At 48.8% G+C, this 14,743-nt stretch overlaps 1 protein-coding gene across 2 annotated transcripts; it reads right to left on the bottom strand.

The window, feature by feature from the left end:
* Positions 1–1,882: 1,882 nt before the first annotated feature.
* Positions 1,883–14,288, bottom strand: LOC135818176 (uncharacterized). 2 transcript variants are annotated; one of them, XM_065331522.1, is made up of 8 exons: positions 13,809–14,288; positions 11,548–11,901; positions 10,681–10,964; positions 7,868–9,762; positions 7,324–7,476; positions 5,302–5,564; positions 4,628–4,655; positions 1,883–3,485 (listed from the first exon to the last, which is right to left on the bottom strand). In XM_065331522.1, the coding sequence occupies exons 2-8, from the start codon at positions 11,640–11,642 to the stop codon at positions 3,267–3,269; spliced, it is 2,937 nt and encodes a 978-aa protein (XP_065187594.1). In that variant the 5' UTR covers positions 11,643–11,901; positions 13,809–14,288; the 3' UTR covers positions 1,883–3,266. The 2 variants fall into 2 exon arrangements, with proteins under 2 accessions (XP_065187594.1, XP_065187593.1); XM_065331521.1 differs by having other exon boundaries at positions 1,884–3,485; positions 7,868–9,765.
* Between the last annotated feature and the right edge of the window lie 455 nt (positions 14,289–14,743).

Genomic DNA, 14,743 nt, shown 5'->3' with positions numbered 1-14,743 from the left:
ATGGCCCCAGAGCTGCAGCACTGCAGCCAGTGCAGGCCAGGGCATGACTCGGCGCATGGCAAGGCGATTTTACCACAAGATTCCAGAGAGGATACAGGCGATCATCTACGATATGGCAACACCCTCATGAAGCCAGTCTTTTTTTGATGATTCCATTATGGAATATGATTGTACATGGAGCAATCAAACTCCAAAACTCATTTTTAAACTCATTTGCTCATTTGCTTTGCCCGTACAAGACTCAGGAGGCTTTTCAATCAAACTCCAAAAGTATTGATGGCTTCAACTACTAAACTTACTTGAAGTAAGTCCTTAGTTGAAGTACATCGTCATGACTATCTTTTACTTAGTGAAAGCCTCTTGTACGGGCTATCTGTTACTAGTTTTAGTGGAAGAGAGCTCGATATCATACGTATCGACACGGTGCGAGATGATCTCTTATCACACAGGTTATCACTAAACTACTTGTGCTTGCCACTGCTCATCGACACTATCGACGATAGTATTTTCGTCTTCGGTCGCATATTTACGAGTGCTATCGGCAGCACTTGCGTGATCGTACTACGGATTTGACTGTACTTCACACCATAGTCTCATAGAGGTAACACTGTAAGTGTAAACCGGGGTTTTAGTGTTTGGCCGCCCGAGCACTGTACTGTAATGACCTTGTTGATGGGCCACCGCGCGCGGACGATCGGTGGCTGTGTCTACTCTACATACATACAATAAAAAATACAGAGTAAGAACTAAGATCAGGTCCCACAGCTGCGAAAAGGGTGCTCAACGGTTATGAAGTCTGATGAGTGCTTTTGCACGAAACTCGGAGTAACAACGAATTTCTCGGCTGTCCATCGTTTGATGACTAGTCGATCTAGTGTACAATAAAATTATAGATCTTCTTCCCTGTCAACCACATAGTAATCGTTGGCCACGGACAACGGATCTTGGACTGGTATTGGTAATGTACTCTCAGTCTCAGTCTGTGCCATCTTTCGTGTTACGCCGGAATCGATGGGGCCAGACTCCAGACAGAACAACAACGGATACAAGTATGGCCGTGCGATTGAGTGACTGATGGCATTGCACTGCACTCCTGCAGGGTCCTGTTGTTCTACATAATAACGCCACGATCTTGCCATGTGACCTGTGGGAATGCAGAATCATGATGTAAAATTGTTGGGTAGATCTAGACTACCGTGTACCGTGGCACCTTACCCACTCGCGATCACTGCTGTGTCTGTGTGTGCCCTAACGGCCGTAGAGCAAGTGTCAACAAGAGGCTCTCTTCATCTAAGATAAAGATTCTTGCCCTAAACTGAAGCCTAGACCAACACTACTACTAGCTACAGTGCTGGAGCTTTATGTTTTTACACGTGACACACTTGAAGCCAGTTGTCAGTGGTTGTGGTACGTGTAGTGTCCATAAGTGCACTGCCAAACACGGACGTGCAGCCTCACGCAGTCAGAGCCTTTCTAAAGGGTAAAGCACATTGTGACAACTAACTGTTAGTGTTACTGTTAATTGAAACCCTGTCACAGTGTGTGTGATGATCGCCTTCGTGGAACCCAGGCCAGGAAGGCCCAGGATCTAATACAGCAGAACGGGACTCTCACGGTTTCTATTCTTCCTGGTATCATTCATTACACACATAACAATCATGACAAAGTACTAGTGCTTTGTCCCTGCATCTCGATCTGAAACTGGCACCCTATTAAACTCCTACTTACAAGTAGTTACTAGTAGTTTCTGGTGTCTGGAACGTTACGTGGTGGATGTACATTGGAAACAATCGTACGCATTGTATTTATTACAATTCAGCCGGGTTTTCCAAAATCGTGGCAGATGAGGGCAACGTGAATGAAGGAAGAAGCAGGTCCAAACCCAAAATTTGGAAAATATAATTGGGCATTTAGTCTTACATGTAATTCGGCCAAAATCGGGCTTTCACTGCTGAAAGCGAGCAGGACTGTTGTATATGAACGACCTGCATAGTCATGTACAAGTACTCGTATCACTAGTGAGTTAGTTCACTCTCAGATTCTGCAGTGTGAGAAGAGAAGACAAGTCCAGATGTTGATGTACAGGATCAGTATCACGACCATGGCCTCGAAAGACTCCAAGTACAAGTCATGGACTTCAACTGCTAACCCCAAACGCGACCTAGACCGGCGATGCCATAACAGCATGATTGTACAGAACAACAAAGAGCAATGCTAGTTGCTGCTACTCAAACTTGTGTCATGCTTATGCAATGAATCATCAGGCAATAATGTATAAGTCCGGCAGTCGGCAGTCGTGTCCCAAGGTCGACTCACTCGGTGCTCCGTGCTCGCAGTCAGGCAAGTAGTGCTTGCTCGGGCAGAGGCGACAGAGAATTCGTATGTAGTCTACTTCGAAGTATGCCTTAAAGTACCGATAAATAATACTACAGAGACGCTTTGACGTAAGTCAGCGGAATCATGACAAGGGCAATAATACATGCGGTGCGATCTAAGGTCTTTCGGTGAGGGTTAGCATGATAACTATGGAGAGGCTGTTCAAGTTGAAGAACGGTATGGTTCAGCTGGACCTAAGCTGGGAAGAACAGTATAATAAAGCTATGCATCGGAAGCTGCTCCTCCTACCAACTCTGGACACGTACAGAGCGGTGAGCAGGGCGGTGACTTGAATGCCACAACCCGGCTGTTGGACACCTGCACATGCCGCAGACAATTTCAAACTGATTTGAGACGAAATCTATATAAAAGACTGTAGGCATAGCATAGTAGATGTACTCAAGTTGAATTTGCTCATGAGTACTGGATTGAGGTGGATGCCAGGATATATCTGGGATGCACACACGGTGCACAATAGATGGGAGACTTCATGTTTGCTATATATCAGAGCTGAAGCTAGTCTATGCGAAGCAGTTAAGTCGTGAATATCTTGCTAACGGGTTAATGCCTGTGTTGTTAGCAGGGCTTACGTCGCTGTGCATGGTCCGCTGTGTTCTACACACGCATACTGCAGTCAAATCGGCACTGTGAGGCCAGTGTACATTACCGTAAGTATAATGCAAGACCACTGCGTACGCAGTATGCATGCACATGCGCAGTCACAGGCGTGCACACGTGGCTGGCGGTCGCGCATGCCGTGCTATACTCAGCTGTTCGTGAGCCTCGGGTGCTGCACTAGACTCTAGTCTAGAGCTTGCGAGCATGCATGCGCCCGCTTAAATCCAAGAACAACAATTCGGTATACACGCATACGTGTGCACGCTCTACGCTCACAGGAATTCCTTCACGTGATATTGCGCATGACCTGCCTGCTGCGATGCGTCCTTCTGCACTTTCCAGTAGCCTTGTACGATCTTGTCAACAATTGGTGCAGGTGACATCGGCAGGAACATCGGCACGGACGTTGGATCATCAGAAGCCATTGAAAATTGGCCGAGCCCAGAATCTGCAGACTTCCTCGGGCCTTGCTGGGATCTATAAGGCCGATGCTGAAGCAAAGACGACAAAAGGAAGGGGGGGGGGGAAGGATTACTTCTAGGCAATGTCTCGATATGCGCAGACTTCACTGTACGAGCCATCCATTTTAACCAAAACTCCTAAAGATGGGACTTTCCCGAAACTTTGGATGAATCTATCGTCACTGGTTTGAGGGAAAATAACTTATCTTCTTTTTTTTGATTGGTATAGCCCAGAGATCACTGGGAGAATGTTGTGAGGATGTATGGTCACTTCCCGACAAATCCCATTTAAAAGGAATGAATCCCAGAGTTGGCTACTCATGACTGTATCTGTTCAAACTAACAAAACAAAAACATAAGAAAATAAAGAAGAGAACGGCTCGCACATTTGGCAACAATAACAGCCTTTCCGTTTGAAGGTCTTCAAGGCCTATGGTAGTGTCAGGGTTCCTTAAAACCTAGTTGTAATAGTTGTGACACATGCTTTCCAAGTTTCCATCCTTTTGAAAAGAATCGAATGCCAAAGTGAATGGTGCCAAGATGCCTCGTTTTACCTCTTCCACTACATGTTGCACTGCATCGGCAAGCCTGGCTGCACAGTGTAGTGTGATCCTGGGGCTCCATATTCGGCTGATATCCTGTGATTTAGCCCTTGCCGTGGTAAACTCGGCCCGAGGCGACTACTAAATTGAAGGGACCCGCAAAGTGTGATCCCTGTGCGTAGGCTGCCCTCATATCCAGGCAGGTACTTCAAGAAAGTTGATGGGACATGGCACACTTTTATTCGAGTTTAAGTGGTTCTCTAGGGCAATGGTTCGCCGCTTATCGCAGCACATGTACTTGCAGTTACGTCGACTGTTCTACTGAACTCCAATAGTGGGTCAGAATATGTATGGTCTACCAAAGGGTAGACGATTCGGGACTATCACAAACTGGATGAGAGACCGTCTACAAACTACATACAGTCAACTTCGCTAATAACGACTGCGGATATAACGACAATTCGCGAATAACGACAGCATTTCCATGCCCAGATCAAAGTCCCCTCCAACTGTAATACATATAATGAGACTTCGGGTATAACGACACTTCGCGAATAAGGACACTGTTTTGATGCCCGGCCGAGTGTCATTATAAGCGAAGTTGACTGTATAGGAGTTTCTGGCACTTACTTTATGATGGGACTGGCCAGTAGTTAGACTGGAGCAGAGAAAAACAGCACAAATAATCAAAACATCCATTAGTTGAATATCCAGGGGTAAGCAGCTTTCAGCTTTTGCTTTTGGTGGTGGAAGTGGAACAAATTCATTCATTAGTTGAGGGTGTTGAAACGGGAAAAAAGTCGGAACAAATTGATCACCACCACCAGGATTTGAACTAGGGACCTTCGCTTGAGGCCAGCGATGCTCTAACCACTGAACTATGGAAGGGTTGTCATCCTAGCAGATAACCGAGCATCAATATTATAAAATACTTTGGATCACAGCATGCTTTAAGCCAGGGCAGAGCTTCGTCATGTATCGCCCAAACACAGTGGATACAGTTTGTAGTCATTTTGAATGCAAAAGTCAGGCGCCGCAGTGGTGCTCGGACACAAAGACACTCCAGCTGGCAAGCAAGGACAGCCGTAATTCGGATAATTATTATGTCCACTTTTAGCTGATCATGAAATGCTGTGAGCATCACCTGGCGTGAATGGCTGCTGTTACTACCAATGTCGCTACAAATATCTTAGTTGGATGTACTTGGGGATACACGTAATAGGTAAATCCCCCCCCCCCCCCCCCCACACACACACCCCACCACCACCCACACATACTGCACACATGTACCAGCACCACTTTACCTTTGCTTTGCTTGTTCGCTAGCCTCGGACATTCCGGCCCACCCCAGTATCTTCTCCATTGCTTTTTGACTCGCGGCCAGTTTGTCACTGGTGCCACTGCTCGCTGTACTGTCGCGTCGCGGAGCATAGCTAGCACCCGCACCAGGTCTGTGCCGAGTTTTGCCGTAGTGCGCTGGCTTCCTGGTGGACTTGTGCGTTGCGTCGGTCGGATCATGGGTGGATTCCACTGTGCCGGTGTCCAAGACTTCCTTCAGCGGTGGCTCCTGTTTGCATCGGATACAGCGGAGAGCCACAGTTACATCATTCAAGGCTTTATCACAAGAATACACGTGTTGACGATTGCTGGATTGTTATGTAAAGTTATACTCATGATTCCAGATGTCATACTAAGAGTTAGCAAGCAGCTTTAAAATCAGTTATAATACTATAGAGATTTTGTCACTGGCTTGAGGGAAAGACACAAACGGGAAAAGTCTGAAGAAAAAATTGACCGTGTCACCACCAGGTCTCGAACCATGCACCCTCGCTTTAAAGGGGAAGTTAAGGCAAAAATTAAAATTTCACCAGTTGTAGTCTTCGGGGTGCTGAGTCGAATGGTCTTGGTCCGAGAAAGTTGAGACGCTCCCTTCCTACTTGAATCCCAATCGAACTCGCGCACTTCCACCGAAACTGGGTGACTGCGCCCTACGAGATGGGGATTTGTATGCAAAATGTCACTAAAAGCGCCATTTCGTTCTTATAAAAGCACGGATGACCGCGATTGGCCCATATGTTGTAGTGTTTTGGACGCTGAGTCGACTGGTTTCGGTCCGAAAAGGCTGCGATGCAGCGTTCGCCCCTAATTCCCAATCGAACATGGTTGAACAAGCGGTCACGTGCTCCTGCGTACACCAGTCACCTGGTCACCGTGCCTGCAGGGTACAACTTACAGCCCGTTTTGACCTTTTTTGGGTGCAGTCCTGTCACTCGAGTTGAACCTTGGTGTGAAAGTTGTCGCCTGCTGGCGTGGTGACCAGGTGATTTTGGCACCCAGGAGCACGTGACCGCTTCTTCAACCATGTTCGATTGGGAATAAAGGAGGAACGCTGCATCGCAGCCTTTTCGGACCAAAACCAGTCGACTCAGCGTCCAAAAGACTACAACATATGGGCCAATCGCGGTCATCCGTGCTTTTATAAGAACGAAATGGCGCTTTTAGTGACATTTTGCATACAAATCCCCATCTAGTAGGGCGCAGTCACCCAGTTTCGGTGGAAGTGCGCGAGTTCGATTGGGATTCAAGTAGGAAGGGAGCGTCTCAGCTTTCTCGGACCAAGACCATTCGACTCAGCACCCCGAAGACTACAACTGGTGAAATTTTGATTTTTGCCTTAACTTCCCCTTTAATATAGAATTTTTTTAAACATTATCTGTCACTTTCGTACACCAACTTTGCACTCTGCCCAGCTACTGTAGATTGCAGCGTGTCCCCGTTTGGTAGCTGTATGCAGGACATGCCTGGTGCTAGCCATCATATTTGCCCGATTGTAAGTCGCATCCCCATTTTCAGGTCCATGTTATATCGTTTCAATATATTCACTTCAGTAGTAAGTCATGCTCGATTGTAAGTCGCACCCCCTTTGTTGGGAATGAAGTTTAGTGTAAAAACGTGCGACTGATATTCGGGGAAATACGGTACACAAAAAATACTGGGTCGCTAATCGCCCAATTTTAAAGGTAGGAGGTGATTGCTGAACCCACGGTGCACTTCTATGCAGAACTGCTCGTGCATCAAGCAAGAAAACGTTTGCTAAAGGCCAGTGATCATCTAAGCTAAATGTCGCTTGAATCCGGTTTTACCGTCTTTACGTCCTTCTTCTTGAAGCTCCTCCAAAGCACATTTAATTAAAACGTACCATCAATATGGCACATCATCATAGTAAAGTTCTGAAATTTACACCATTCGCTCCCAAAGCGCCTGGTAAAGAGATGCATGAGCATACTAAGCTGTACTAAGAAAATAGCATAGACAAGTGTCTTTACCCCAGTGGCCTTTGCATAACGTTGCGGAGGCAGATGTGACTCTGCTCCCTTCCCTTGCTTGGCGATGTGGTTGGAATGCACCCCTTGCGCTTGCACTTCCAGTGGTCCCGCGTCGACTGCCGCAGCCTTGGCTCTCGTCACGTCGTAGTTTCGCTGCAAAGAGACAAATACAAGCGTGGTCTCCTCAGCCAGATGTACTGGTCCTTCTCGACAAAACGTTCTTTCAACGAGGTTGTCCAAAAATACGCGACGTTGCCGGCCAGGGATCCAACTCTGAGTCATAAGTGTACTCAGAAAACATGGATTATCCCTAACACCAAGACTGTCACGGTCCTCATGTGCGCCAGCAGATAAGAGTTCTACAGTTCACTGCACTGCATCAAATGGAAAGCGTGGAATTCAATCGACCATTTATGTATAATTAAATTCACGGATTTGCCGTGACATGCTTACAGTTGCTTGCACCGAACACACCAGCTAGCAAGCTGCATGGAACTACCCGTCACCGGGGGTCTTAGTACACAGCCCCAGCATTATGGCTTACCGAAGCCTTCTTGTCCAATCGCCTTGGCTTGTCGTTGTCACTGAGGATGTTTCTCTTCACCGCCCTCTCGAAGTTATCCAGCTCCAGCTGGCTCACCTCGTTGTAGGTTGGCTTCATCACCAGGCTCTCCACAACTACCGGCTCCAGCGCGAGCTTCATGGGATGCTTGAGGGCAGGCAGGCCACCGCGGCGGTGCTTAGCGGGCCCGTTGGTACCGTTCCCTGCCTTATAGCCGAGCGGTGCCACTCGCAGTGCCGAGCCCGGCCACTTCCCATGGCGCTTGCCCGGTAGATGCTTTCCGCCCAGAGCTCTGGTAGTCTTGTTGTCTGTATCCACTGGAACCAGTGGCAATGGGGCATTCAGCCTCATGTATTCCCCGTGCAGTATCAAATCCGTGTCTTTGTCAGATGGTGCCACTGGCTTATCAGTACTTGATGACTGGTTTGAAGGATTTTCCAGCTTAGCTTGTCGCTCTTTGCTGGACTCTGATGAACACGTATCCTTCCCACCCTTGTCATTCACTGAAGATCCAGGGATGGTGTCTGTGCTTTTCTTAGTCACCAGTGTTGAGCTGGATGAGCTTGCTTTGCAGGATTCCTTCTCTGCTTTAGCATCCGTGCGCTGTGTACTACGAGTATTGTCGCTTGGTGCCTTTTCCTTGCCTTGATCTCTCTGTGCGGTTTGCTGACTGGGTTTTATTGTGAGTTCAACCTGCTTTGCAGCTTCCTCTCGCGCTCTCTGTTGCTTGTTGAGCTGACGCTGTTTGGCTTTCTCCATTTCCGTGAGAAACTGCTCCAGCTGCCTGCCGCCTTTGCCCGTGGAGAGCGAGTGTTGTGTGGCGGTCACGGACAGCATGAATGCGGCCTGGTCCCCGCCCGCTGTCTTGTTGACAGCCTGGCCGTGCGGGGTACTGTCAACGGGCACCTGCACCCTGCCCAGACCATTGGGGCCCTTTGCAATACAGCCCTTTGGGCGCTTTGCGGCACAATCCATGTCCATCAGGATACCAGCGGCGGCCCCACACTTTGCGGCACCCCATAGCTGCGTGACCCCCAATGCCACTGAAACGTCACCAATGGCGGAGTCACTCTTGGAGCATAACGAGCCAGGCTTGACGGGCTTGGCGGCCGGTTTGACCCTGTCGTGCTCCAATGCCGGCAGCGAAGGGACGCTGTGTGACGGATACAGCGTGAGTGATACTGTACTGTATCCCTTACGGTCAGTGCCAGCTATGGATGGGCCAGTTGGCCGCTGATTTGAGGGTTTAGTATTATGCAGCTGTGCTTTCCACACAACTGAGTGTACTGATGTTCCTGATGCATGCATGCCACCCGCAGCATATTTGATGCCTGGGACATACGATTCTTTGCCAAGTTTGATCCCCTGTCCCGCGGGGATGGAACCTGCCCCTTGCTGGGGGTGACTGGATACTGAACCTTTCGTTCTGTCCTCATGGCAATCTGTGTTCCGATCGTGTGGTTTGCGATCGCCATTTGATGTTGGCCGTTCCACCTCTCTTGCTTCTCTCTGTGCTCCCGTTGGAGGCACTGCCGCTGTGCCCACCGTTGCAGCATCTGCAGCAGCTTTGGCCACCGCTTCCGCTGCAGCTTTCGCCGCTGCCACCGCGGTCGTAACCGCCTCCTCTGCGGCAGTTACGGCCGTAGCCTTGGCTGCAACTTTCCCCGAGGCTGCTCGCAAGTCAGAGGCCTCGGCAGCAAGGGGCTCAAGCAGCTCCTGGGCACTGCGACTCGGCCGAATGCGACCGCGCGCCATCTTGGCACCGCCGGCGGGGCTCATCAGCAACAACGCGCGGTCGTTGATTTGCCGCAGGTTCAACACGGCGTCCATGAGCGTGTCCTCTGACGACGTCTCCTCGCCATCGCCAGTGAGTTCCCCTGCTGAAAGGCACACGAGAGGGATAAGAAGCAGTGTTTGGATAAGAAAATCAAAACTGTACACACAGAATACCACATTCATGCATTGCAGCTTCATTCATGTTTGAAATCATTGTTGAGATCCTAATGTCCTCATATCCTTTTTATAATGTGTTTTAAACACACACCTTGGTTTAGTTGGTGTGGCAATACTACAGTGAATGGCAATCAATACAGACCACCCCAAACATGACGTAATCACATAGCCTTCATACAGCACCTGGTACATGCATGACATCATGCATGACATCATGCACATGTACTGATGTGGGCCATCACCTCATAACAAGACAGTGCCTGAGTGCACGGTCTTGCTCTGGTTGTGCCACACTCCTTCTCTGCACCAAGTGTACTCAACGAATGCCGCAGCACAGGCAAAGCCTGCTCTCAGTAGCCACAGACTTGTGTATTTGTGCCACACTTTTTCTCTGCACCAAGTGTACTCATCGAATGCCGCAGCACAGGCAAAGCCTGCTCTCAGTAGCCACAGACTTGTGTATAATGGCCTTTAAGTGCAAGCGCATGGCCTCTGAAACTCTTAAGCATTTGAATATGTCATATATGTGGTGCCAAAGAACAATTGAGGTGTAGACCAGGCAGGTGCTGAAATCATGAAGGCACTTGAAGCTACTGTAGTTGCTGACACCCATTGGTCGCTCGACCTTGTTTCACTACAGCTAACGAATGTCAAGCAACCATCCCCTCTTCTGGAAAAGCGGGTCTTATAAACAGTTGAGCAATGGCGTGTACATTTTATGGGACAAGCACAGGCAGAGAGACAGACGTACAGACAAACAGGCAGACAGAGAGACAGACCGACAGACAGACAGGCATGTAGGCAGACAGACAGACAGAAAGACAGCGAACACACACACACACCTTCTTTGCGCTCACTGTCGGCCGCGGCAATCATCTCCCGGAGCAAGGTGATCGACTTGCCATCCTGCACGTACAGTTGGCAGAGGCGGCGGATGTAAGTCTCGGATGCAGGCGGTCTCCATCGATACTGAAACTCTGTTGGCAAGCGTTTCTGCACGATACCCGTCAGACAGTCTCCGTGACTAGGCCAGCCACCAAGCAGTGGCGGTGAAGGTTCACACTTCGAGATGTCTGCGGCATGGGCAGGAGGATGCCTGGCTTTCTTCCCCGCATTCGCCGCAGCCCTGGCACAAACGTGATCAAAACCAAAGCCGGGGTGCGAAAGCAAACAAGCCGTTAGGATACAGAATATTGAGGCCTTGACCCGCCGACTCCACACACAAACCATACGTGGGCATGCATAAATCGGCCATGCCCTTTAGGGTGATGGGGACGGGCAGCCCAGAAGCTAACCCACATCATCAAGCGTTGCACTGAGCAATTATGTGTTGTCTTCGTGTACTCTACCGTACTGCCTGGATTGTATAATACATTCATGCCATTTAACAACATGAGGAAAAGCTGACCATGTATTGGGCATTGGGGGAAGCATTTTAAAATGTTGCATCAACATTAATTTTTAGACAGCCCTGTAGGTAGTACAATCATGCACATGTCATTAATTTCGCGTGCAATCTGGCGGCGTTTAGGAAGGTATTCACCAATTTAGAAATTTGAATTGTTATTTTTGTGCAATGTATGTTTACGACTCATTCAGAATTGGAGCGCGGCCTGAAGGTGAAACATGTAACAGCTTGCCAACCTGGACTGCAAGTTCATGCTCACCCCCCCCCCCCCCCCCCCCCGGAACCACCACTGGGCACTCACGGCGGTGCACGGCCTGCCTTCAGCCGTCCTGTGCTGTTTGTGGCCGGTCCGGTCAGCGGATGGCCTTGGTTGCCCGTCTTCACCGTCGACATCATAGAGTCAGTCCGTGACCGCGCAGCAGCAGGTGGCTCACGTCCGGAGTAACCATCAAACCGGCCACCGCGGTGCACCGCTCAATACCTGCTGCTAAGCTCGATCAACAGTGTAAGTTACGTCGCGGACCGGGAGTCACGCGGCCCTCAGAGCAGCACAGCGAGGGCGGTGCAGAATGGCATGTAACAACTAATAGCTGCCAATCGCGGCTCTGGTAGTCTTAGCACTGACGTATCGTCCAGAGTGGTACACGTTCAAGACCTGCACGGTAAACGGGAACAGAAGAATTTTAAAAACGTTCTTGCCAGCAGCTATATACGTCAGGCCCGCCGGTATCAGTCAGGTTGGTAACGCAGCACCAGACCAACATTTTGCCCACCAGCACATGATTACTGCTGAGCAGGTCATGCGCACCCGCCATATCATACAGAAGTACGTACTAGTAATACGATACACACAATGAGGGCACAGGGAAAGTGTTTTTACTCCGAGTTTCACGCACTAAGCGATCATCGGAAAACAGTAATGAGAAATCTGGATCAGTATTGGTTTATATGCTCACAAAGCAAAGCAAAGTGTAAATACGATGCAGTATACACAGATATGTGATATGAACAAAGAGCCCGGGTAGGTTCCATGATTTCTCCTACCGGAAAGTCCGTGAAATGTACATCGGTGTAAAAAACAGGCATGTACTTGTCATATACTAGAACCTGTATATTGTTTTTTTTCGTTTGCTATTCTTCCTGCTGCAATCTTTTTCATGATGAAACAGTTGACAGATGCGTGGAACCCATTATTTGGGAGACATGCGACCTGCATTATTATTATTATTATTATTATTATTATTATAGTTCCGTGTATACGCCCACTCGAAATAACGCCCATCGAATCGACATCTACACTCAAAGCCCGTGAGTTCGCCCATGCCCGGAAACCGCCCTGGGTGATGCTGTACCTGTGTATGTGTATGTGTGCAAAATGTTATGCATGCTCATGAAACCCCCAAGCGATGCAATATGTACCTGGTATAGGCCCAGTCCTGAAATAACGCCCATGCCCAAACATACGCCCACTTTTCAGACCCCGGTGTCTGCTCCAGAGCCGGGTGAGCCGGGTAATCGACCCGGTTGGGCGGCGCTTGGACCGGGTTGAAAATATAGTACCGGGTCACCCGTGACCCGGTTGGTACTTTACACGTTCGAACTTTGAAAGGACTGACTACATGGCTTGTATGTGTGACAGATCATGCAGAGGCGCGCGTCGAATACATGTGTACACGGCTCCGACCCGGTTGAAATGGTTGCGCCAGGTACACGTGTACGCGGCTGTCCTACTATCCTAGAACAGACACTGGACCCTTGTTCTGTATACGCCCGAGGCTTATTCACGGAACTTGACGGTACCCCAGTACTATCAAACTTGCGAGTAACAACCTCAGACACAACATTAACTCGCGAATAGCGACACTATCTTCGGGACAAGCACATGGTCAAACTCGACTGCATACGTTAAGCCTAGAAAATAACGACACTTTCCTCATTTCCCTATTGAAGGTGACTGTTTGCAAGGCTCAGTGTACATGTGCATGATTAATTCAGGAATGGATCTAAGAGCGGTTGGTGGGCAAAATCGAACGCACTCACTGCTTAGGAGGGCATTTGTACCCGCCACATCATACACACAGTCGGAGTGGTTATGCTACTGCCGGATCAATCAACAACCACTTCCCGCGGTCCTGAACAAACATGCATATCCGTCGGAGTGGACTTCAATGAGAGCGACAGTGGTATCAAGTCTGCAAGCAATAGTCGTCTTCGTGCAACACTGCACAGGGCCGAAGCACCCAGTGCAGCCATGGCCGAACCTTGTTTCGAAAAAGTAACAAGTAATAGTTGACCCACCCAATTAGTGTGAAACGGGGCCACTTGGTCAATCATGACCAGATGACTGTGACTGTTCATTTCCAGTCAAGTATCCGCATTGGGCCGCACCACCTGCAATCGCGGTGCTACGGACCTGCTTCAACCATTGGCATTGGAACCTTCATTTTAACTGGGCATGTATAACTGGGCATGTACAAACAAAATGCTCAGTTACTGCAGCGGGACATACGTGTGCTCTCGCGTTCAATACACGATTTGTCTCGCTCTCACTCTCAGGCTTACCTGGCCAAATTCGAGCTATTCAATTTAGTCATTGACTTGAAAGTAAAGTTGAACGGTGCATCCAGGTATACTGTCGAAGAGATTCCAAGCACACATCAGCCCCCCAATTGCCCAAACGCAACCGTTCGATCAGCTATCGCTCGCCTCGAACTCGCCAGTCAGCCGGGCCGTCAGCCGTGTCTCCTCTTCAGCTAGCTGCTGCACAGCCGCCCGCTACGACGAGTATCGCGGTGATAATCAGATAATGATAGGTGTGATTGAACTACTACTTGTAGGCGTATTCACCCGTTCAAGGTAGTTTCAGGCGTGCCAAGCCTGTGTCCACTGATCGATGGTGTCGACAGCGCTAGCGCCTAGCGGGCAAGATTCGTCCTCCAAAACATAAATATTTCAATATCATGCACTATAGCTTGTCATTGGCAGCCACTGAGCTCACGAGCTAGGTCAACAGTACTTACAGCTCAGACAACAGAGCATTACATGTAATGTACTAATGACTATGTAACTGTTGTCGGGTAGGTCAACACTACACTACACTCTACAGACATGACAGTCAGTAGGCAACACGGACAACACAGACAACACTCAACAGCACAAGTCGTGCATGGTGGATCGATTACTTCTGTTTGTTGATTACAAACAACTCCACTGACTGGTATGGTCTGTATTACACTTCAAATAATTCAATACTTGAACACAAACTGACTTTTATTGCAGTCTGACATGTCAGTGTTTTGGTCATTGCATGATTTTACAGTACGTAGATCTACCTCTTTCAAGTCTTTGCTTGGATAGGAGATTTCTACGACTCGAGCTCTACTCTGTCCCTGCGGGAATTTGCGGAAAAAACTCTCAAAAACTTGCGCAAGAAATTGCGGCAGAAAGTAACAAAAAATGCGACGAAAAGTGCGGAATGATGCAGAACTTGCCAGGAA

The sequence above is a fragment of the Sycon ciliatum genome, chromosome 5 (genome assembly GCF_964019385.1).
Source record: "Sycon ciliatum chromosome 5, ocSycCili1.1, whole genome shotgun sequence".
NCBI classification, from domain to species: Eukaryota; Metazoa; Porifera; class Calcarea; order Leucosolenida; family Sycettidae; genus Sycon; species Sycon ciliatum.
The sequence above is the reverse complement of the archived record's forward strand: the minus strand, read 5'-3'. Positions and strand labels throughout refer to the sequence as shown.

Excerpts from the sequence above, each read along its gene's own strand:
- LOC135818176 (XM_065331521.1), bottom strand. The coding sequence starts at position 11,642 with ATGATGTCGACGGTGAAGACGGGCAACCAAGGCCATCCGCTGACCGGA. Across the intron at positions 10,965-11,547 it reads AAGGCAGGCCGTGCACCGCC|GGCTGCGGCGAATGCGGGGA; the intron begins GTGAGTGCCCAG and ends CGTTTGTGCCAG. Across the intron at positions 5,565-7,323 it reads GTTATGCAAAGGCCACTGGG|GAGCCACCGCTGAAGGAAGT; the intron begins GTAAAGACACTT and ends CGATGCAAACAG.